At 42.6% G+C, this 21450-nt stretch overlaps 8 protein-coding genes across 8 annotated transcripts; 4 read left to right on the top strand and 4 right to left on the bottom strand.

The window, feature by feature from the left end:
• Positions 1-52: 52 nt before the first annotated feature.
• On the bottom strand, positions 53-4020 carry IL334_004221 (uncharacterized protein; the record flags this gene model as incomplete). The annotated part of the gene is made up of 8 exons (XM_062935943.1): positions 53-2320; positions 2375-2472; positions 2521-2664; positions 2715-2949; positions 3002-3055; positions 3110-3198; positions 3256-3361; positions 3418-4020. The coding sequence occupies 8 exons, from the start codon at positions 4018-4020 to the stop codon at positions 53-55; spliced, it is 3597 nt and encodes a 1198-aa protein (XP_062791994.1).
• Positions 4021-4653: 633 nt separating this feature from the next.
• Positions 4654-8062, top strand: IL334_004220 (uncharacterized protein; the record flags this gene model as incomplete). Its single annotated transcript, XM_062935942.1, has 17 exons — positions 4654-4991; positions 5052-5137; positions 5194-5354; positions 5431-5833; positions 5900-6004; positions 6063-6076; positions 6135-6161; positions 6223-6384; positions 6441-6486; positions 6542-6626; positions 6683-6692; positions 6755-6773; positions 6841-6901; positions 6959-7046; positions 7120-7287; positions 7374-7501; positions 7600-8062. 17 exons carry the CDS (start codon positions 4654-4656, stop codon positions 8060-8062), a joined length of 2364 nt encoding a protein of 787 aa, XP_062791993.1.
• A 1094-nt stretch (positions 8063-9156) lies between these two features.
• On the bottom strand, positions 9157-9775 carry IL334_004219 (uncharacterized protein; the record flags this gene model as incomplete). The annotated part of the gene is made up of 4 exons (XM_062935941.1): positions 9157-9354; positions 9418-9516; positions 9600-9678; positions 9750-9775. The coding sequence occupies 4 exons, from the start codon at positions 9773-9775 to the stop codon at positions 9157-9159; spliced, it is 402 nt and encodes a 133-aa protein (XP_062791992.1).
• Positions 9776-10449: 674 nt separating this feature from the next.
• Positions 10450-11681, top strand: IL334_004218 (uncharacterized protein; the record flags this gene model as incomplete). The annotated part of the gene is made up of 3 exons (XM_062935940.1): positions 10450-11027; positions 11106-11474; positions 11537-11681. 3 exons carry the CDS (start codon positions 10450-10452, stop codon positions 11679-11681), a joined length of 1092 nt encoding a protein of 363 aa, XP_062791991.1.
• A 973-nt stretch (positions 11682-12654) lies between these two features.
• IL334_004217 (uncharacterized protein) lies at positions 12655-14080 on the top strand (the record flags this gene model as incomplete). The annotated part of the gene is made up of 2 exons (XM_062935939.1): positions 12655-12971; positions 13138-14080. The coding sequence occupies 2 exons, from the start codon at positions 12655-12657 to the stop codon at positions 14078-14080; spliced, it is 1260 nt and encodes a 419-aa protein (XP_062791990.1).
• A 574-nt stretch (positions 14081-14654) lies between these two features.
• On the top strand, positions 14655-16205 carry IL334_004216 (uncharacterized protein; the record flags this gene model as incomplete). The annotated part of the gene is made up of 1 exon (XM_062935938.1): positions 14655-16205. One exon carries the CDS (start codon positions 14655-14657, stop codon positions 16203-16205), a length of 1551 nt encoding a protein of 516 aa, XP_062791989.1.
• Positions 16206-18199: 1994 nt separating this feature from the next.
• Positions 18200-18975, bottom strand: IL334_004215 (uncharacterized protein; the record flags this gene model as incomplete). The annotated part of the gene is made up of 3 exons (XM_062935937.1): positions 18200-18237; positions 18446-18757; positions 18903-18975. The coding sequence occupies 3 exons, from the start codon at positions 18973-18975 to the stop codon at positions 18200-18202; spliced, it is 423 nt and encodes a 140-aa protein (XP_062791988.1).
• A 492-nt stretch (positions 18976-19467) lies between these two features.
• On the bottom strand, positions 19468-21059 carry IL334_004214 (uncharacterized protein; the record flags this gene model as incomplete). Its single annotated transcript, XM_062935936.1, has 5 exons — positions 19468-19565; positions 19956-20052; positions 20118-20680; positions 20767-20966; positions 21028-21059. The coding sequence occupies 5 exons, from the start codon at positions 21057-21059 to the stop codon at positions 19468-19470; spliced, it is 990 nt and encodes a 329-aa protein (XP_062791987.1).
• Between the last annotated feature and the right edge of the window lie 391 nt (positions 21060-21450).

The raw sequence follows: 21450 nt of genomic DNA, 5'->3' as shown, positions 1-21450 counted from the left end.
CAGAATATACGTTCGCTCACGACATCACTCATCTAATCTTTCCTATGCATGTTTAAATATAACCGCCCTTCTTAGGTGAACCTTTAGCAGTAGAATTATTATTCACTTGACCTTGGTTCCACCTTTGTATCAACAAATTAACAGGTTGCTGTTTCTCCGGACTATTCTTGCCACTTTTCGGCGTCGTAGCTGATTCACTGTGATCCGTATCCGCTGGTATCGAGTTATTGGTGTTCATGGACGAAGGTTTAGGTTTCGTTATAGGGAACGAACGACCTGATGAGGATTTCGAGAAACCTTCAGCAATGGGAGCTTCCGAATGTCTGATAGGTTTAGGAGCTATTATATTCGGTTTAGGCTTGACCGCAATTTTAGGTTTAGCGAGGTCAGCAGGCGAGGTAACGTTTGGCGTTTCGCCTTGAGACGGTTTTCTCAATGCTGGGGGTTTGTTTGCTACAGATGGCTTTCTTCCTACACCATTGCTGTCGTTACCATTAGCATGCTGGTCAATACTTGTACTTGTGGGTTTCACTGAAGAAGGCGGTTTAAGGTTCTCATATCTTGACACCATATCTGTAATTGATCCTTTTCTCGTATGACTGGGTCTCGATGCATCTTTAGGCAGACCTAACGGCTCTTCAGAAACGGTCGAGGGAGAATTGTGAGGTTTGTTGGAAGACGATGAAGAAGGAGTGATGAACATCGATTGAGGACGTGATCGTTCTCCTGATACACCTCTCTGCGATCCTGTTGATGGCCTCGCAGAGTCGGTAGTCGCCGACTTATGGGGAACACCACCGAATACCGAAGCTCTCTGAGAAACCTTCTGAGGTGAAGAGAACTTTTCTGGAGAGATGGGTCTTCTGCTCATTCCAGAGGCGCTCTCAGGCACAACTTCTTCATCACTCGAATCTAATTCAATTTCAACCTTTCTCTCTTCCGCAGCGGTAGATGGAGTAGAACCGGATTTCATTCTTTCTAGAGGAGACCATTCGGCCGAGTTGAAATTACTTGTAGGTTTGGTCGAGTCAATATTCGGTAGTAGAGATCTATGATGACCTGTTGTAGGAGCAACTTTGGCCGATATCCCAGGTGATGGTTGTGCTTGAATATTGGCAAATCCAGGAGAGATAAGTGGGATGGCCGATAAATTTCCACTTGCCGATGATGGAGTGGTAGATCGTCCAGGTTGGATTGAGGGTAATCCCAACAAACTGGAATCCTCATCACCCATCAAGTCTTGGGGAATAGGCGATTTGGCTTCAGATATATGGGGGACAGCTTGTGGAGATTTAGGTAGGTTTGAAGAATTACTGATTGCCCCGAAGTAATCAGTCTTCTGGTTTGGTGATGAAGGTGATTTGACTGTTTTGAATGCAGTTCCCGTAACATTAGTAGACCGAGGTTGAGGTGGACCACTGTTGATCGGAGCGGTAGTCGTAGTTGGAGATTTTAGGTCACCACCAGTCATATTACCCATTACAGATTGTTTCGCGCGGAATGTAGGGCGAACAGTCGGTGATGGCATGGAGACGGGTGAGATTAACCTCTCAGGTCCCTGTGCTTCAGTAGGTGGAGGAGAGAAGGCATCACTATCGAGAGTTTCGATGGATGGGAATCGAGTTTCGAAACTTAGATCGCTTTTATGTCCTGACGATGGTTTCGATGTTTTGGGTGATTTCGGTCTATTAGCAGAAATCGCAGGTGATGATTGCTGTGGTACTGATTGTTTGGAGGACGAAGAGGGGGCTCGATTTAGTGAAGATATAGTAGGTGATCTTGAAGGTAACGAGGGTGACTTGGAGGACCCGAAAGAATCACCGAAACCGGATGGAGGACGAGGGAGATTAGCACCGAAGCGTGATCCTCCAGTGAGAGCAGCAGGTTTGGGTGCGGCGAAGGAATCCCCAAATCCTCGATTCCCAGATTTCTGCGACAAAGAAGCAGGTAGAGAAGGCATTCCAAATGCGTCCAAGCCTGGCGAAGAACCTTTGGAAAGGGATGAAGGGGCTTCACCAGTAACTTGCATCTTTGGAGGATGTGATTGCGAGGTCGAAGATGTTATTGCTTGGGGCTGCGCAGGAGGAGGGGGCATTGCGGTTGGCGTGGAAGTCTGCAAGACTTGCTTCTGACTTGGCTCTCTTGACGGGCGACCTCGTCTTTGGGGTTGTACCGTTGACGCGAGAGTTGGCTGCATAACAGGAGTCTTATCGGTAGGAGATGAGGAGCCTGTGAAATCAAGGAGATTTGAAGATGGTGCTTGCGACCGTGTGGGTTGACGTTGTTGTGCAGGAGCATTGAGAGATCGAGACGGTATAGGCTGAACGTCATCTGCATTAGAGACCGCTATAACTCAAAAGGAAAATTTGCTCACATAGTCGATTTCTGGTTTTGTACCGCTCATCTCATGTGCGACCTTTAAGATTTCGAAGACCGTTGGTCGGCGTACAGGTTGTTCCACCAACATTGAAGCTGTATAGGTATATCAATTACGTTCTTTGGATGAAAAGAAAAGCTTACCAATCAGATGCTGTATTCGAGGCGAATATGCCGGTACGGGTGGAAACGAGTATTTAGCGTTTACTATCGCTAGCGGACCATGCTCTTCAAATGGGGTAGTGTAGTAACAGAGTTTGTATAGTAAACATCCCAGAGCCCAAACGTCTGATGCTACGTTAGCTGATTCACCTTTAGCGAAAGGAGGATTAGCTCACCACTCGGTAATCCTACTGGTAGACCTAACATCGGTTCTACCATTTCCGGACTTCTATACTGTAGAGTAGTATTCTTATTCAGATCCATAGCCAGGGCATCTGCTTCAACTTTCGACTGAGGAGGTTTGTCAGCTGGGAAGGTTGTCGATCCAAAATCACACAGCTTGAACATCAGTGGGCTCGGACGTTGGGGAGATGGAGACGTTGAGAGTGGTTGAGATAAGACATTCTCGATCTATTTTATCAATCAGTACGGAACGATGAGTAGGCGCTGGTGCATAACTCACCTTTAGATCTCGATGCAGAAGGGGCCTAGAAAGATGATGCATTGCTGCAACGGCCTTATTCGTTTAGTCAGCTTTTGATCCAAACTAAAAAGGAAAACCGCGACATACCTCACAAACATCGGTGAAAATATTCAAGATCTCAATCTCCTTTAGTCTATCCCTTAATCTCTTATTTAGTAAATCGATGATACCGCCGCCTGATGGGTTTGTCAGCTGCGGACTTTTAGTTTCAAGAGAATGACATCTGAGCTTACCCGAACAGTATTCCATCAATATGAAGACCTCATGTCCTCCAGTCGGTAAACGAGAATGAGTGGAACCGAGATACTGAATGAGATGGGGATTAGGCGGTAATGATTTCTGCGACAAATCTATAAGCTATGTGAGACGAGCGGCGTAACTGATTGAAAGCTTACCATTACTTCTATCTCCTTTTTGACATCTATCCAGACGTTATCATCTTCAAAAGCAATTCTCTTAAGACAATGTTCTGTATATCCTTTTTCACCCCATCTTCCCTTTTTCTCACTGCCCTTATTTGGGGGATAAACAGGTTTTTCTGACGATGTCAAGTACACATGCGCATATCCACCTTCTGACAGATACCTTTCTATCCTTACTGCTATCTCACCAATTTTGACAATCTGTCCCGGGGCCAACGTTCCTTTATGACGTTGAGGGAGATGTGGTGACGGTGCTTGTTGGGCATATCCAGGTCCAGGTCCTGCTCCATTTGGATATCCTGGAACTTGAGCAGGAGAAGCATATCTATTTGGTGGTCCTCTGGCGTATTGTTGAGGCTGAGGATTTGGGTATTGTTGATAGCGCTGAGACTGACTTGATGACATTGGACCGTTCACTGGCGAGAATGCATTTGGTATCTGAGGTGGTGGAGAGAACGCTGTGTTGTATGGTTGTTTGGGATTCACAGATATAGGTGAAGAGCGATAAGGGTCATGAGGTGGTTGAGGTGGTGAAGCATAAGGTGATGCCGAAGGAGGATAAGTAGAAGTATACATTGTGGAAGAAGTGATATCTGGAAACCCTTTTGAGACCGTCGCGCAGGTCAGGAGAAGGAGGAAGGTACCGATACCTTTGGGCGAGGAAAGGTCTGTGCTCCGGATGAACCTGAAGTCGTGTCGATAAGATCAGGTCAGCGACGAGTTTGTGGTTGAGATCAGGTGTCGTCAATATCGATTTGTCATGAATGTCGATTGGTTTAAGACGCAGTATGCCAAGGGAAGATACAACCTCCTTCTCTGTTGTCCTGTCCACATATAACGAGATATTCCTTGTATACTTATATTCCTCTTGGAATCCCGAAACGTCACTGACCGCCCATTTGCACCGGAAGGGAATGGGTTGGAAAGCGGACATCACCGAAACACGTATTTGAGACTAAGCATTAGGTGGATTTATTATGGTGATGTTATCAAGCTCACGGGTGATGACGTGGGGACCCCGTAGAGTAGTGACGCGCTCGAGCCTATATCATAAATTACTTTCACTATCTTAACGAAGGTTTATTGCTGACAGTCAACATGTCATCGAGTATTCATCGGTGTTTTACGACTAGTACTCTCCTCCGACCGTATCGCTATAAATCTTCTTAGGCGAAAAAGCAAAATCAGAGGGTAGGACATCAACTCGACATGTCCGCATCTTCTTCCCCTCCCTCACCACTTCCACCTCCTACGACCATCTTCTCTTTGATACAAGAACTTCACAACACTATCAATGACTCTATAGACACAGCTTTATCATGGGATCAGCTACAGTCCCCTCCAATCAATTACACTCTGGTCCGGCCGATCGTGCAGCGCTTTGAACCCAAAGCGGACGATGAGAAACGACAGGCGGCCTCCACTCCTTCTTTGGCTTTACCTAGAGCGGAAGATGGTGGAGAATCGGGATTGCCCAAGAAGCCAATTGCTAGTGAGATGGATGGACCAAGTCTTGGAATGGTCCTCTACGCTCTTATGGCCAATAGGTATATCAGCTTCCTGAAAAACCACATCGCTCACGGTATTTAGCTGATTATCCAGTATAGGATACAATACATCTCGCTCTCAGCGGGAGACCTAAGTTATGAGCCTCTACAGACTACTCGTGCAGCCTTTTGCGAGCTTCTAGCAAGTAAGTGTACCTACTTGGATGGTACAATTGATCAGTAGCTAAGATCTTTTTACAAGTCAAAATACTTCGTACATTCCCGCATCCCGAGGATGAAGCCCCCCTGGTCAGTGAGCTCGTCCGCGGCTATTGTGCATTTGACGGCGCACCAGAAGAAGTCTGGACCAGTATGGGTGACGATAAAGAGAACATAGAAGAAACAACAGGGAGTGCATTGGAAGTAAGTGTCTAATCAGCTGCCATACAACTTGTTTTCCACGGGATATGTCGTGAAAGCTGATTCTTCTACTTGACAGTTGGCCATCGTATCAACATCTAAACACTTCCTTTCACTACCTCTGATTCAACATCTAATCAATCTGATTTATACTGGTCAATTGATATATTCACCCATATCAGCTCGATCAATAATCACAGATTCTTACGTTTCCGAAAGAACCCGTCAACGCCGTCGACCTTCTACATCTCATGGCATAGTCGCCACATCTGGATTTTCTTCTATGGCAGGGAACGAGCAAATTCTAGATGACCCAATCAACGGGAAAGACGACGCAGAAGATTTAGCCGAAGTTTACATGTACAATCCTTATGAAGCAGGATGGTTGGACCATCAAAGGTTAAAAGTACCAAAATGGAGAAAAACGATAGAAGCTGGAAGTTTCGTTATTCTCATGGCATTATACGTCTCTACACTAGCGGGTGAGTGAATAGCTCGTGTAGTAGGTTTTAGTGACGAAAACATCATTCTGAGTACAATTTATTCAGCCAAGGACTTGAATCATATTCAAGTAATTGAAATTATCTATATCATATTTTCATTTGGGTTCATCTTAGAGGAATTCGCTGCGTCAAAAGAGCATGGGTGGACAGGTGAGCTACATACTCATGACCACTCGGGATGAAAGCTGACCAATAACTCGCTGGTTAGTGTATGCTGCCAATGTAAGTAATCAGTCCTGCTCGAAGAGACTGAAAGTGGAGCTGAAACGCAAAGTAATAGGCATGGAACGCATTTGACATGGCTTATGTACGTGCCATGATATATCAATCGCGGAAAACTTGAATAATCAGCTGATCATATAAAACAGATATCCATCTTCCTCCTATATTTTGTTCTGCGGATATTCGCCTTAGCATCTCATTCTCCCAATACCTCCGATTTGGCATTTGACATACTCGCCATAGCAGCATGTATCATTTTCCCAAGATTAGTATTCTTTGTGGTCAAAGAAAATGTGGTAATTCTGGCGGTGTGTTCATTGTCTACTTCACGATGTACAATCAGCTCATAGGATATACTACTTAGTTGCGAGGAATGGTAGCGTCCTTTGTTCAATTCATGATTGTTACCGGTCAGCTAAGGATATCACAGATTGACTATAGCAGTTTAGCTGATATCATCCGCAGTTCTCGCATTCAGTGGTATTTGTTTCTGTCTCTGGACACTTGGACGAGCTACTTGGACCGTTAAGCAGATTGTCTGGCTCATGGCGTGAGTTTAGTCATTAACAAGGAACCTGACGGTGCTAATTTGCTTTGCTTGATCAGCCAAATCTGGGTGAGCTCCAAACCACACTGAGATCGTAATCAGGCTAGTGAAGCTGACATCCTCAATTCTAGTTTGGATCATCCTATCTAGGTGAGCTCAACGTCAAGCTTCCCGCGGTGCGCGTTCGCATCCGTATTGAATAATGCGTTTCTCCCAGGTTTCTCCGCCAGCTCTTCATTCCATCCTATTTTTGGACCTTTGGTTCTGATATCATATGCGTGAGCACTGCCCGGTAAAGTCTTTCAGAACAAAATGAGATGCTGATTCCCCCACAGAGCGCTATGCAATGTTTTACTCATCACCATGCTTATCGCTATCCTTTCCAACAAGTTTGCAGCTATTAATCAGAACGCTCATGAGGAGGTGAGTCCATATCAGCTAGATGTCACATATATCACGTAGAAGCGGATCAAGCTAATTCCTTCCTGACACTCAGCACCTCTTCCAAAGAGTTGTTAAAACTGTTGAAGGTGTTAAATCGGATGCCCTGTTCTCGTACTTACCTCCTGTCAACATATTAGCTTTTGCTACTCTGGTACCGTTAAGTTGGGTATGTTCACCCAGAACGTTACACAGAATAAACGTATTTGGTATTCGATTAACTGTGAGCCTAGATTCCCTTCGATTGCTTGATTCAGGTTGGAGACGAGAAGAGTTACTGACAAAAAGGGATTCAAAAATTTCGAGCAGAGTTTTCCTATATTGATTGGTATATCAGCGTATGAAAGATGGAACTATCATTCCAAACAAAGAGCTATACATCTCAAAAGCTCAACGGTGAACAGAGTGATGGATGTTCAACGACCTGGACTACTAGAGTGGGTAATGTTCCTATACGTAAACGCATCTCCTTAGGCAAATATACTTCTAGGTCTCTTTGATATACTAGGCTGACTTTATGTGGTCTGTTTTATAGCTCTTGGCTTACTGGGGGATCTGAGATTCTGATAGCATCAGTATTCGAAGCTTTCCCTCTGGTCAACTCACCTAGTTCCAGCGGAATCATAACTCCACCAAAAGCATCTGCAGTCAAAGCCTTGCAAGATTCTCAAGATGGAGAAGAAGGTGAAAATAATGCCACAAATCAGAATGGAGCTATGACTTCATCACCAAGTAATTCAAAGAAAGACAAACGAAAATCAAAAAGTCAAACTCAATTCGATAGTCCTTTAGCTAAAATATTCGGTCGGTCAACTTCGATTGAAAGAACCAAAAATATCGAAAAAGATATTGGTAAAAGTACAAATGGAAATAAAGAGCCAAATATGACAAAGGAAGAAGTAGATACTATGAAAAAAGAGTTGGAGGAAGTTAGAAAAAGTCAATTGAGAATGGAAGAATTGTTGAACAAAGTGTTGGCTGGAACAGGAGCACAGTGAAGAATTGCGAGACTTGGGCGGAGCTACGTTCCATGTGATCATGGAATGTAGTGAATAGGACGATGCTCATGCTCATTGATTCGTAATTGACTTCGATATGGGAGATCGTTGTACATAGAATGCAAAGAAAGAAAGACTGTAATGATTGTTTCATCCAGTCGATCGATGGAATACATCGATATACATACATGCCGAATTAACAATAATACAACTTTCTAGATATTCGGACGTCCTCTATCCAGCACATTTGAGAATCCCGTCATGAAGTTCTTCCATGAATAACGATGAATCCATAATTGTGTTATATGTTGCGCGACTAGTATTACATAGTCATCAGCTAATGATTACTTCTCTCCGTGTGATGATAGGAGCAGAAAAGAAGGGATATCCGCTCAGTGGGCCGTAACCTCTTAAAATTCATTGACGATCCTATTCCCATTTTCTCCCTAATCCTCTCCGAAAGTACAATCTCAACTAATAATAATGAAAACCCAGAGAAAACAGAGCATGTTCGCACCTATCCTCATTCAAAATCCATTAAATCTCATGAAAGATGAACTGATTTCGTCGTGCGGATAAGTTTTATGTGTTCAATGTATATCTCAAGTTCCCCATCTGTTCTTTGAATCTTTTATAAGAAAGATAGATTGGCCTCGGAACTTACGATATCCTATTTATGTCACTCGTTGAATTTCCTTCTCATCACTGAAAAGGTCCAAAAACAAAGGGTGAACATAACAGGTGAAGATTGGGAATATTCGCCAAAATAACGGGCCTTTAATCGTTTAATCATAAAACTCTGATAAAAGAAACGAATCATAACCGAGCGATGTAAAAAATGAATTTACGTTCCGCCTTTACGCCCTTCTCTGTAAATCTATAAGAAATAAGGGAGAGTAAAAGAACGATCTCGGATTTCAAAATCACAAATAGAAGGGATTGGCTTAACAGGTCAAGAACGAGAAGAAAATGGGTTTTTGATTCACACCTTTTACTAGATCAACATCATTGCGGTAAGGAGGAATGGATGGTTTCTGAATGTAAGTAGACACTCACACTCACATCGGTTGTTCCAATAGGTATTTTGCCATGTATTACCTCATCAAACTATCTTCTTCCCAGTCTCTGGACTCATCGTAGCTCGGGTCATGACCACCACCCCCTGCATATCCGTATTGATCATATCCATATTGTTCTTGCTGTCGCTGTTGCTGTTGTTGTTCCTGCTGATGCGTTCTAGCTTCTTCGGCGGCTTGCATGTCAACTATCACGGCCCACACTGATGCTTGGAACTGTCAATTGAAATTAGTGAAGTGGAGGACATATACAGTCGAATTGGGGCAAGAAATACGTACTAAAGTCAATACCAAACCCATTCTCTTCTCCAGAGTTCGCAGTTCTGAAAGTAGTGATTCATTCGGTGATTCCGCCGTTAATCGAGCGAGGTTTGATGCCTAGGCCAGACTTTTCAATCAACTTTTGTTGGGCTCGGGAGCAAAATGCTGAGTCGATCTAAGTGAGATTTCATACTACTCACCCTTTTGACCTTGTCATTCAACTTTGCGAATTCCCACAGAACATCTTGCTCCAGGGTTGAAAGTTGGTTATTACTTGCGCTGCGATTTTGGTACAATAGGTCAGCTATGATGTATTACCCTTCATGTTAGCTGAGACAAGCAAGACTCACTATGGGTTCACCGTGTTGATTGTCATCTTTCTGTATCCCAAACATCCACTCAAATACAATGTACTAGTCACAAAAAGTAAAGTTGAATGGTTTTACATGAAATGAGAACGCGAAACGATGAAGAGACGCTTTGTTATTGCCTTTTGGAATTGATATTTACCTATAAACTCGTAGTTTCCCACGGATGTATCATATCTGTTATTTTCCCTCATAATGCATTTTCTTCCTTTTTATCCCCCTTTCTATATGTGGCATGTCACGTGCCTGATATTTGATTCCGGGCGGGCATGACTGGTTGATGACGGGATTCCCATCGGCCATCGATCTTTTGTTTTGTTTTTCCCATTTCTACATTTCTACATTTTATATTATTATTTATTTTCATCCATTCACACAAACCGTTCCTCTGTCAACCCAAAACAAACGTTACATCCTCTTCATCTTCAACCAGAAGACGCAGACACACTTGCCATTCATTTATTGAAAAATTACATACCAAGCTTTTCCTACATTCATTTCAAGACCAAATACCGACTAATTTCCAGTTCGGAAATTCTCGCCACTCGAATTTCCACTAAAAAGCCTTCATAAATTATCTGAACGCTATTATCTCCTTTTAGAAACATTCCTTCCCAGCAATTCAACCTACCTATTTCTCTTTTCATCACAGTAGCAGTCCTTCCACCTTCAATTCGCCAAGATGGCTATCGAAGCGCTCCACAAAATGGTGTACTCATCGACAAATTTGTTCCATCATCAATGCGCATACAACTCCACCTTATTATCAGTCATAACACCTAACACCCTTCATGCTCCTTTTTACCATACCACAAAGCCATCGTATATCGCCCTCGCAGCATCAAAGCCATTCAACCTTCTCGCCCCGATATTAGTATATTGGGCTATATGCACAGTCTTTCACTATTTAGACACCGCCAAATATCCATATTTCGAGAACAGACGTATACATGAATCACCTGAAATGATAGCTAGAAACAAAGTGACTTTCAACGAAGTAATCAAAGCTGTATTCTTACAACACGCCATACAACTCGTACTGGGCTACTTATGGTTCGAGGATTCCGAAGTAATCCTCAGAGACCAGATATATGTCGATCATCTCTCAAAAATGGCGAATTTGGTTCCTTGGGTAGCAGATGGAACTTTATTGTTACTCGGCAAGAGGGCAGGAGAACAGGTCTTATTGAAACATGGAGAGAAACTGGTAGCTTGGATATATTGGTGGGGTATTCCTATAGCCCAAATGTACTTTGCTTTGTGAGTTTTATCGTGTCATTGATCTCTTCCTTATTTGAAAGGTCAGAATCCATGCTGACTTGCGCTTGCGGCAAATAGTGCGGTCACAGATACATGGCAATACTTCATGCATCGAGCAATGCACAACAACCGATTCCTGTATCGACACTTCCATTCTCACCATCATCGATTATACGTCCCATACGCTTTTGGAGCCCTCTATAATCACCCAGTCGAGGGATTCTTCCTTGATAGTTTGGGATCCGCAGTTGCTGAAAAGGCAGCCTTCATGACTTTACGTCAAGCAACTCTTCTCTTCGTAATATCAAGTATCAAAACGGCAGATGATCATTGTGGATATAAGTTGTGGTGGGACCCTTGTCAATTATTATTCGCAAACAACGCAGATTATCATGACATCCATCATCAAGCTTATGGTATCAAATCAAATTTCTCTCAACCATACTTGTAAGTTTTTACCTTCCCATCCGTCTTTGGAGAGCTATGACTAATATCAGGACTTTTTTCAGCACAAATTGGGACCGAATACTTGGTACTCAGATGTCAAGAACAGAGGCTGACGGTAAGACAAGATGGAAGAAACTAGGTCATGAGTATTCGGAACATGACAAACATAATGTCATTTCAGAAGGTCATGCTAAAAAAGTGAATTAGATGGGAAGACTCGTTTGGAATCGTCAACATACTGTTAATATCTATAATCATGTTCGATGTTCTTTAGGTTTGTTATTCGATCGTTTGCATATGTAGTGTGTATCATACTCACCCCCCTCTCTTCTACTGACTGTACGAAAGATTCGGTCGATGAGATCACGGATTTCCTGCTGAATGCTTAGTTTGGCGGGTACGAATTACACGAAAATTAATCATCTTCATACTCAAGAGTTGAACAGTTGAACAGTCATTAGCGTTTTCGGATCAAGCATAAAGGACTTCGATAGAATTAGAAAGCGGATCTGGCTTGGCGTCAAGCTCCGGTCTTCTTCCTTATCACCCAGGTTCGCCTTTGTTCAAACAGCTGCACACCTCACCGTACTCCAAGCCACACCCTTTTTTGGTCTCACCCGTCATAATATCTGCGATCTGCGTATATGCCGATCAACATAGAACGAAAAATTCCAGACTGAAACCTCATCCTTTATGACTGTACATACCTTTTATATGTCAACGTAGATGTTTAAGGGGGTCTGGGTCCAAGCTCAATGGATGCCTGACTACTTCATATTCTTCCTTTATACTAAATCAAAACAAAGAACGCTCTTCCTTCTTTTCGCGAATATCCAAGATACTGCTAATCCATTGATACTGACGCCATCAAAGAGTAAACCAAACAGAGTTGATCCGGGGTCAATCTGAGGCCCTCCTGAACGGTGAATGGAAGGACCAAGGAGTCAACCCATGAAAGGTGCATTCCGCAGACATTGGAGGGCAAGAACAATCTACTCCATACCGCGTTGTAAGTCGTAAAGATCACTGAAGTACATATCAAATATCCTTCACTCTCCATTTCCTCTTTTTCCTCTCATCATTAGCTTTCCATCAGGACTATCATTCTCGATAAAACAAAACTCAACTTTCGGATTAAAACTTGAAGAAAGACAAGGAGTCAAGGGTATAGCTCAAAAACATGCATAACCAATATCCATCAGATAAATCCTTATCAACGATATTCGACCCTTCTACACCTCCTCAAGGATCATCCTCTCGACCGAGTTATCCTTCACCAACAACAGCGACTGAATCCGAACCATTCATCAGATCGCCAACGATCCCATCTTCACCGGCACCTGCATACACAGCTTTACCGCATCGTGATGTAGATTTTCATTTCACCCCCATGTTAGAAGGTAAAGTAGGGGAAGTAGAATTGGAGACAATTGATGGGAAAAGGTTTTTGGTTCATAAAAAGGTTTTAGAGCAGGAAACAGTATTTTTCCATATATAGTGAGTATTGCTTTCTAATCTCTCGAGCTTGGTTCGGTGAGAATGGGCAATGGCATTGTTTCTCAATGACAGAAAAGGATCAAGAATAAAGGAAATAATCCTCAAAGGAAATAATCCTCAAAGGAAATAAACACCTGTTATTGATATGCTTTACTACCGTTTCTAGTTACGGTTTCGTTCCAGTATGGAGATTAAACGCAGCTTCTTCCTCTTCCTCTTCGTCATCTGAAAACCTGGCTATACCTATTCATCAAGCTACTTCAGTACCCCCTTCTTCCAACACCATTACTCCTAGGACTACTACACAGGGATTAAACAGTTTATTCTGTCTACCTAAAATCATCGTTAACACATTATCAAGAAATTCAGTATCAGCTTCACCTTGTCCACCTCCTCCTGCATTTGAGAATCATTCGCTTCCTCCACCATTACCACCCAAAGATAACGTCACAGCTCCTACGCCCACCAGTTCACCTTACACTTGGGTGGTACCTGAATCTTCGACTGTCTTGGTCGCTTTCTTATCATTGATCTATCCTCGAGGAATAATAACCAGGAGTCCGAATGATTTACTTGATTCGTTAGAAATAACTAGTAAAGTAGTTAGAGCTTCGTTAGGATATCAATCTTCCAAAGCATTGAACATCTCGAGAGATAGATTGAGTCATTGGATGATTGAACAACCAATCGAAACTTATTCGATGGCTAGTTTCTTCAAGTTCAATGATTTGATCAAATTATCTTCCTCGTACGCTTTATCTATCCCACCCGAACGATGGTCTGAAGAAACGAATCATATAATGGGACGTAAAGCATGTAACAAGTTGATCGATTTACAACACACAAGATTAGAAGGATTAAAGAGTATCCTGAATAATCCAATGGAGAGGGATGAACATTCATGTGGATGCGTGAGGTTCAAAATGGCAGAACAAGTTTGGATTAGTATGACTAAACATTTAAAAGAAGATCTGAAGCCAGAGATGGAGTTGCTGGAACTGTTACAGGTCGACTTGAGAGGTGGTCATTGTGGTGATTGTTTGGTTTTATTAGGTAAATCAATACAAAAAGCCATTTTGGAAGCGAAGGAATTGCCCAAATCTCTTTGATGACGTAAATGAACACACACTATCCGATATGATAAGGCGAAGAGAGGAACGACGGAGGGGAAAAGGTGACGAGGGGAAAGGTGACGAGGGGGTAAGGGGAGAGGAGACGAAGATGAGAAGACGAGAAGACGAGAAGAGGAGACACCATGTTTGCGTCTATTTGTGATGTGGAACGATAGTGATAACTTTAAGATTTATTCATCCTTTTTTCGATATATATACCTGTTTCCGAGATAACTACATATCCATTGTAGCCTTGCGTGAGATCCCCAGTTGTACTGTACATATGATGCGGTCTGACTATCGTTTGTAGTTGTGAATGATGGATGCATCGTATAGATTTTCCAGTTTACCTGGGTTTTGTTGTGTTCTACCGGATACGCTTGGACCGGATTCTCCACTTCACCAGTCATTTGATATCCGTGAGACTACATGGTTTCCGTCAACATTACAATACCTAACACGAGGGGAGCATGGCTGCTTTGTTCAGTTCGACCTCTCGCATCCATCTTGATGAACCTATCATAGACGGCGCAAGCCTATAGTACTGTAGCCCGATTAGTGATCTTACGCAATGTCATCAAGCGATACAAACCCATATAATCATCCCATGGCGGATATCCCTCCACCCGCATATCAATCTACCGTAACTTTACCTGCTATACCATCATACGAATCAAGCACAAATGTCAATACCACATCGACCAGATCTAAATCTACCAAACAATCAGATCAAAAATCGGATTTTCGTCAGTTGGTGGACACGAAAGCAGATCGTATATCTCATTCTCCTCCTCCAGAAGAGATTTGGTCAATCGTTTTACCGTTTCTCCCTCACTCAACAATCCTGAAACTGTCCTTGACTTCCAAAAACCTTTACAAGCTTCTAACGCCGTCTTTATGGAAAGAATACGTAATTAGATCAGATGACCAATTGTGGTATATACTAGATCTATTGGAAAAACAAGATGTTTCGCAGCCTTCAATCTCATTAGCAAACCGATTTAACGAAGTCGTCTCAAGTCTCGGATTCGGTTCGTTGAAAGGCAAAGGCAAAGGAAAAGCAAAACCAGCTATCCAAACAAGCTTTCTATCGGAACCACGTCGAGTGGATTGTCTATTAGGATGTGTCAAAACAGTCATATTTGATACCATACCTTCACCTGCTTTATGCGCATCAATCCCTGTGTATCTCTCTGACATTGGACTCGATATCCAAGCTCCTGCTCAAGTTCAAGCTCAAGCTCAGCATGAGCGAAATGAAGATACAGATTCACAATCACAGTGGATAGTGCTATTCCCTCAAGCTACTAACGTTCAGCTATCTCTGAAAGCGACTACGTTAGCCTTGAAATACGGTTGGAAACCATTTCAATGGAATACTCCTTCACTATCGCCAAAATTGCAAAATACAACTCCTCCCAGAGAAAGTCAATTACCTTTTGCCCATCTACTGAACCCGATAAATCTCTGCATAGTCGTACCTGATATCTTTGATGGTCATCCAAGGAAACTAAGATGTGATCAAGTTTTTGGTCTAGATCAGACTTTTTGGAATACTTTAAAAGAAATCCACATACATGGACTGATAGAAGCTGGTACACCTTTCTTGAGGAATCGAAAACATTTCATTTATTTACAAAAGGAACTTTTCCGATATTCGTCTCAAGTAATCAAGCAAAATCCTAAAGCACGGCACGATAATTCATATCTCGCGATAGATGGATTCAAAGAACGCCCAATTTCGACCAGATCGTTAGCGGATTCTTTGATTTCCTCATTCCAAAAAGGTATCCTCAATGAATCTAAATCCGTCGGATATCCAGATGAAAGGAAAATCAAAGAAGGTTGGAAGCACGATCCGAATTTTACCAAATGGGTGGTCAGATATCCATCAATAGGTGAAGAAGTAATGGATCAAGTTGAAAAAGATATAATTAATAATGCGAGTAAAGAAGAACTATTCAAGGGGTCAGTCGTACATGCACCGATGGATGAGGAAAGAGGTCTACATGGGGAGAAAGAGAAAAAGCTGAAATTGTCTTTTGTGGATTTCATTGAAGGACAAGAAGATTGCTGTCCTGTCTGTGATCGCGAGTCCTTAGTATCTTGTACACTAACATAGATGCGTATAGCTGATATTCTTGAGTTCAATCCAAATTTAGGATGTTTCGTTTAATCACCAAAGTCAGTCCGATGGTCTCATCGATGGCGACGAAAGGATGGCTGTATCATCCCCACCATAATCGTACACATCTCTGGTGTAGGGATTGTTTGTTGTACAGTCGAGTTACGTACGATGAAGATTCACACAATGCACTTATCCCATTGAATAAGGTGTCTCATGCACCCAGTATTTCCGTCTCTATATACGATCCCTTCCTCTTCGTCCTTTGATTGCAGCTGAAAATTTTGTAGACCCCCACTTTGTCTCAGACGTCCTTCAACTTCATCGAAGGAGTGAGTGGATCATAATCCACCCATCATTCCATCTAATCGTCTGACTCGACGCCCTGTGACCTTGGTACTTTTCTTGTTGTATCCATTGTTGAGCACTTGAAGAATGTGCGATGATCCGCTTTAAAAAGCTGACGCTCGACTCGACGATCTACCTTTCCTCGACTTCTCAACTATTCACTGCCATCTGCCATCTCCGCGTTCCATATCTACCTCCTTTATGATAACGATATGCCAACTCTTCTCACCTTTGAGTGGTCAGATCTCAATTCGTCAAGATACATAGCCTTATCTCCATCTCATCTCATCTCATCTCGACTCGATTCCTGCTCCTTTATACAGCCAAGATGATCCTGCCTTTGATCTTCTTGATTCGTATCGAATGATCGATTTGATCTGATTCAGTGATTGACTCGATGCGGTAACAGACTCAAAAAGTCGTTCTCGAAAGTTCTAAACATGCAAAGCTATGTTAAAGATATAGATATCAAAGGAGAATCTCTTGAATATCCTTTGATTGATTATGGGTACTGCACATCGACCGAACAGCTATCGACTCGAATTTGAGCTAGAAATAAGGTATATAAAGCATCGATTTTGATTGAAATGATATCAGTCTTTTCCTCTTTCTTCAACAAACTTACATTTATACGCAATTAGCCAATTTTACTTTCGAGATCAATAAACCAAGAGAACCAATAAGATATATACAATATGTCAGCCACTGAACAAGTCCGTAAGTATCAATAATACACACATCATCCTTATCAATGATCATATGTCGTTCATCGATTGAGTGTACATATTGATCCATCTTCTTTCCTATTCGTTCGTGATGATAGAGAACACCACCGACCAAGTTGGTCAACAAATCCCAGTCGGAGACGCCCCAGCTCCCGCAGTTGCCACTGAGACCAACGCCAACGCCAATGCCGGTGAACAAGGTCAAGCTCAAGATGCTAAGCCCCAAGAGAACGCCGCTGCTCGTGAGTTGAAAGATAATAGATTCTTACATGATGCATTTGACTGATGTTGCCATCGGGCCGTTGTAGCTGGTGAAAACTAAGTAGCACCACCATGTCCTTGATTACCCCTCATAGTTGGGGTATAGACGATTTTCTGGAATGATGAGACATATGATGGCATGAGAACAGGAATGGAGTAGATATCACGGTGTCATCATACGAGACATCTACAGTTTCTACTTGACAGGTAGGGGGTTATAGTTAGTCAGTATGGCGATGATGATGCAATAGGAGATCAGCATGAGCCACTGAAATATTAGCAGACAGCAGTACAGTCGAGTATCATGATAATGAACCACCTCAACATTGGTTTCCGTAATACATATTTTGCTTTTGAGCACACCCTTTCAGTCTTGCTCCCGTTTTCCGTTACTACTTCTAAGGTTTGGCCTCCTGAATTGAGTGTGATGGTGAGTATAAGTAACGAATGGGTAAAAAAGACATTTTACCGTCCACTATGTGTGTGTATACTGTTTTCATTACACAATACTCCTTCTTCAACGATGAGAACCCTTTGATCCATTCCATATGACTATTCATATCATCCCGTATATACCCAATGCAAAAATATCCTCTCCATATCAACATTTTTAAATATTCTAGTTAGGGTTTAAGAGAGAGGTTTGTTTTGGTATATTTAGTTTTTACCGTATAATTGTTCAGAGGTGGTGATGCCTAAAACGATGTGCGTCGTAAGTATGTATCATTTCCGGGAATGGCAGTACGACCCGGCGGTCAGAATGATACCACATAAGTGCTCGTAAAATTCGTTTGACCCTTCTCCTATAATCTGATTTCATCTCTTCTACTGGCCCCAAATTCACCCCTTTCTTTCAAACTGACTCCTCACCTTTCTTTCCAAACTGCCGACGAAAGCACTTACCGAGTTCCTCGATGGTAGGTTTCAATTCATCCAGATAAGCTTGGTATTGACCTTTGTTTTCTACTTTCTCTTTAACACCTTCCAAGATTCTAACGGCAGTAGCGTAATCGTTGACTTTTCTAGAGGCTCTCAAAGCAGCGTCGATGACTTCGGTGGAAGGAACCAAATCATATGCGAAACAGTTGTTGAGTCCTCTTTGGAGTTCAAATAAATCTCCAACGGATGAGAAGAAAGTTTGATATCGACTGTTGAATGATTCGTACGATTCAGTCTCGTGAGCGTGAGCTCCACCACCTGAAGCGAATCTGACAGCTATTGTGTGTGGTCTAGTATCAGTATGTTACGGATTTCATCAACCAGCAAGTGCGGAAATGGGTTGCAAGCGAACGGATGAGCTTGCAGATATTGAATGTGAGATGGGGAATTGACATAGTGGAGCACATCTGAAATGACTTACAAGTGAAAGCCAAAGGTCGTGCTACTGGAGCAACGAAAGCAGGTCTAGATCGAAGGATAGCTCGAGATAACATGACGAGTGACTGGATACTGGCCTGGAGCGGGACTGAGTGGTGAGTAGGTGTTAATTTTTTTGTAGAAATGTCAAAGTCAAAACAAATTGAAACTCTTTGGAGAATGTGTAAAGTCAAGGAATGGAGAAAAGGGTGGAAAGCTACACAGTGTGAGAGTCGGAATGATACGCTAAATTAAAACAACCAACCAAATTTACACTTTAACGGCATTTTTCATGTTACGAGGCACCCCCTCAATAACAGACCACCAAAGGGGGAGGAGTGAATAAAATAAATAGATGATACGCGTCTATTACATGCACAATATACTCGAGTATTACAGTAAACGATTGAATGCATCGTCTTGTGAATGATCATTTAAGAACAAGCATGGCACGGCGAATGCTTGTGTTCCGTGACCGAGTGTCGCTATGGTCTTACTACATAAGAAACCTTCAGAGATGTCTGTGTCAGAATGAAAGAAATTGATGATACAACAAATCCAAATAGCCTCTACATATCTTCAACACTCCATTGATTCTGTTCATATTCCTTTCGCACAGCAGAATTTTGAGCTTGAAAGTACTTCTTCTCAAATCCGTTGGATCGGTCTGGACAACACATATTAGCAGTTGTACAGGTTATGTGATGGACAACTGCGGCAAAGAGCCGGAAAGAAGGGAGCGGCGTGGCGGAGGCGAGGAGAAGCAAGTGGATAGCAAACTTTAGAAGTATCAGAGCCGGTGAAGGGGGTAGTACAGTGGCGAGGAGGGGAGGGGAAGGGAGAGGGGTTGAAGATACTAAAGAGAAAGGGCAAGGGAGTGGAGACTCAGGACAAGGGGAATGAAGCCAAAATGAAAGAGCAACGAAGGGACCAGGAGACAGTGAGAGGGTGTCAAGGATAATAAGAGAAGATCCATATGTAGGAAGCGGGTGGACGGAGGCAGGAAAACGATAGTATAAGAAAGATGGACAGAGGAGCAGCATCCGCGATCACTCACCTACACCATCCCATCTGAAGCCAGGCGGTATACCAAACCTATTTGGTGCCCACGGACCTGCATATTTTGGTCGTCTGGGCCCTTTGGATTTCTTTTTCTGCAATTTAGAATTGAGGTATCATCAGCTAAAATCGCTACAATTATGGGAACGAGTGTGCTTACAGTCAAAAAGCCAGCAGCGGGATCATTCCATCTCTCAACTTCTCTCATTTCATTATTCATTCTATGATCATCTCTTGAGATTCCGACATCTGCTCTTTGACCCATCTCCCTTTCTTCCTTTGCTCTAGTTTCTCTAGCTTGACGTTGCACTAAACCTTTTGTCCATTCTTTTCTTTCCAGTTCTTTCCTTTTCTCAGCTTCTTCTCGTTGTCGTTCTTCCTCCTTCAGCTTGGCGACATCTATTATTCTACCGCTTGCATCACGATGTACGGTCTCATTGTGACTCGGATCGTTTTCGTCAGGAGGTGGTGAAGGTGAACGTGCAGCTTCAGCTCTTTCAGCTTCTTCCCTCATTTGTGCGGCGGTCCTCAGACCTCCTTTTCTCTTTGTTATTTGCACTGGAGCAGCGGAAGGAGCATCAGGATCTGGCTTGATCTTTGGTGGAGGTGACGTTGATGTTGAAGGCCCTCCATTATTGGATTTAGGCACAGGTAAAGATGTAGATCCAACTGTTGCCCAAGATGATTTTGATTTTTGAAAAGTAGCTAAATCTTTACCGATGACTGGTACAGACGTAGCATTCATTTCAGTGAGTTGCTCACGCATACAGTCAAATCTTAGCAAGAAGAGAATGAGAAACATGACATACGAGGTGAATCTCCATCTTCCATATCGTCATCCTCATCTTTCACTATCCATTCATCCTCATCTTTCAATAACAATCCACCACTGCTTTCACCCTTCGACCCTCCTATATAGTCCTCATTCTTCGGCTTCTTCTTCTTCTTCTTTATCGTTGGATCTGCGCTACGAGCTAGAATAGCATCCCTTTTCGGACCTGACATGTACCTGCGGGGCCACTATGTTAATCATTTGTCTGAGGATAGGCAAGATGGTAAGGAGGGCTCACTTGTCAGCGAGATATGCTTTTAGGTCTGGCATTTTGGTCAGGACAGTTTCCGGTGGTTACAGCCTCGGCACTTGATCTATTCCACGTAGTTTAACCTGCCTGTACTGTTTGGCAGTAGGTATGCAACATTGATGTGCATAGGTAGCTACAGTTTAGTCGAATGCATGACTTTTTGTATGCTGCTGGTGCTCTGATTACTTGCTCATTATTCTGCTTTCGGCGATCTCCACTTTTTAGTTGTTGAATTTGAGAAGTGGCAAAAAAAGTGCGAATTAGAATAATATGAAAATCCTTGTACTTGTTACTACTACTGTATGGTTGTTATGGAATCCCTGAATAATTCACCTTCTCACTTTCTCTCTTCCAACAAAACCCATATTTCCAACAGTTCACCTTGATTTGTTCGCCTTTTAAGTAGATACC

Source organism: Kwoniella shivajii, chromosome 5 (assembly GCF_035658355.1).
Source record: "Kwoniella shivajii chromosome 5, complete sequence".
In the NCBI taxonomy this organism is placed as follows: Eukaryota; Fungi; Basidiomycota; class Tremellomycetes; order Tremellales; family Cryptococcaceae; genus Kwoniella; species Kwoniella shivajii.
Note: the sequence above shows the minus strand (reverse complement) of the source record. Positions and strands in the feature narration are given on the sequence as shown.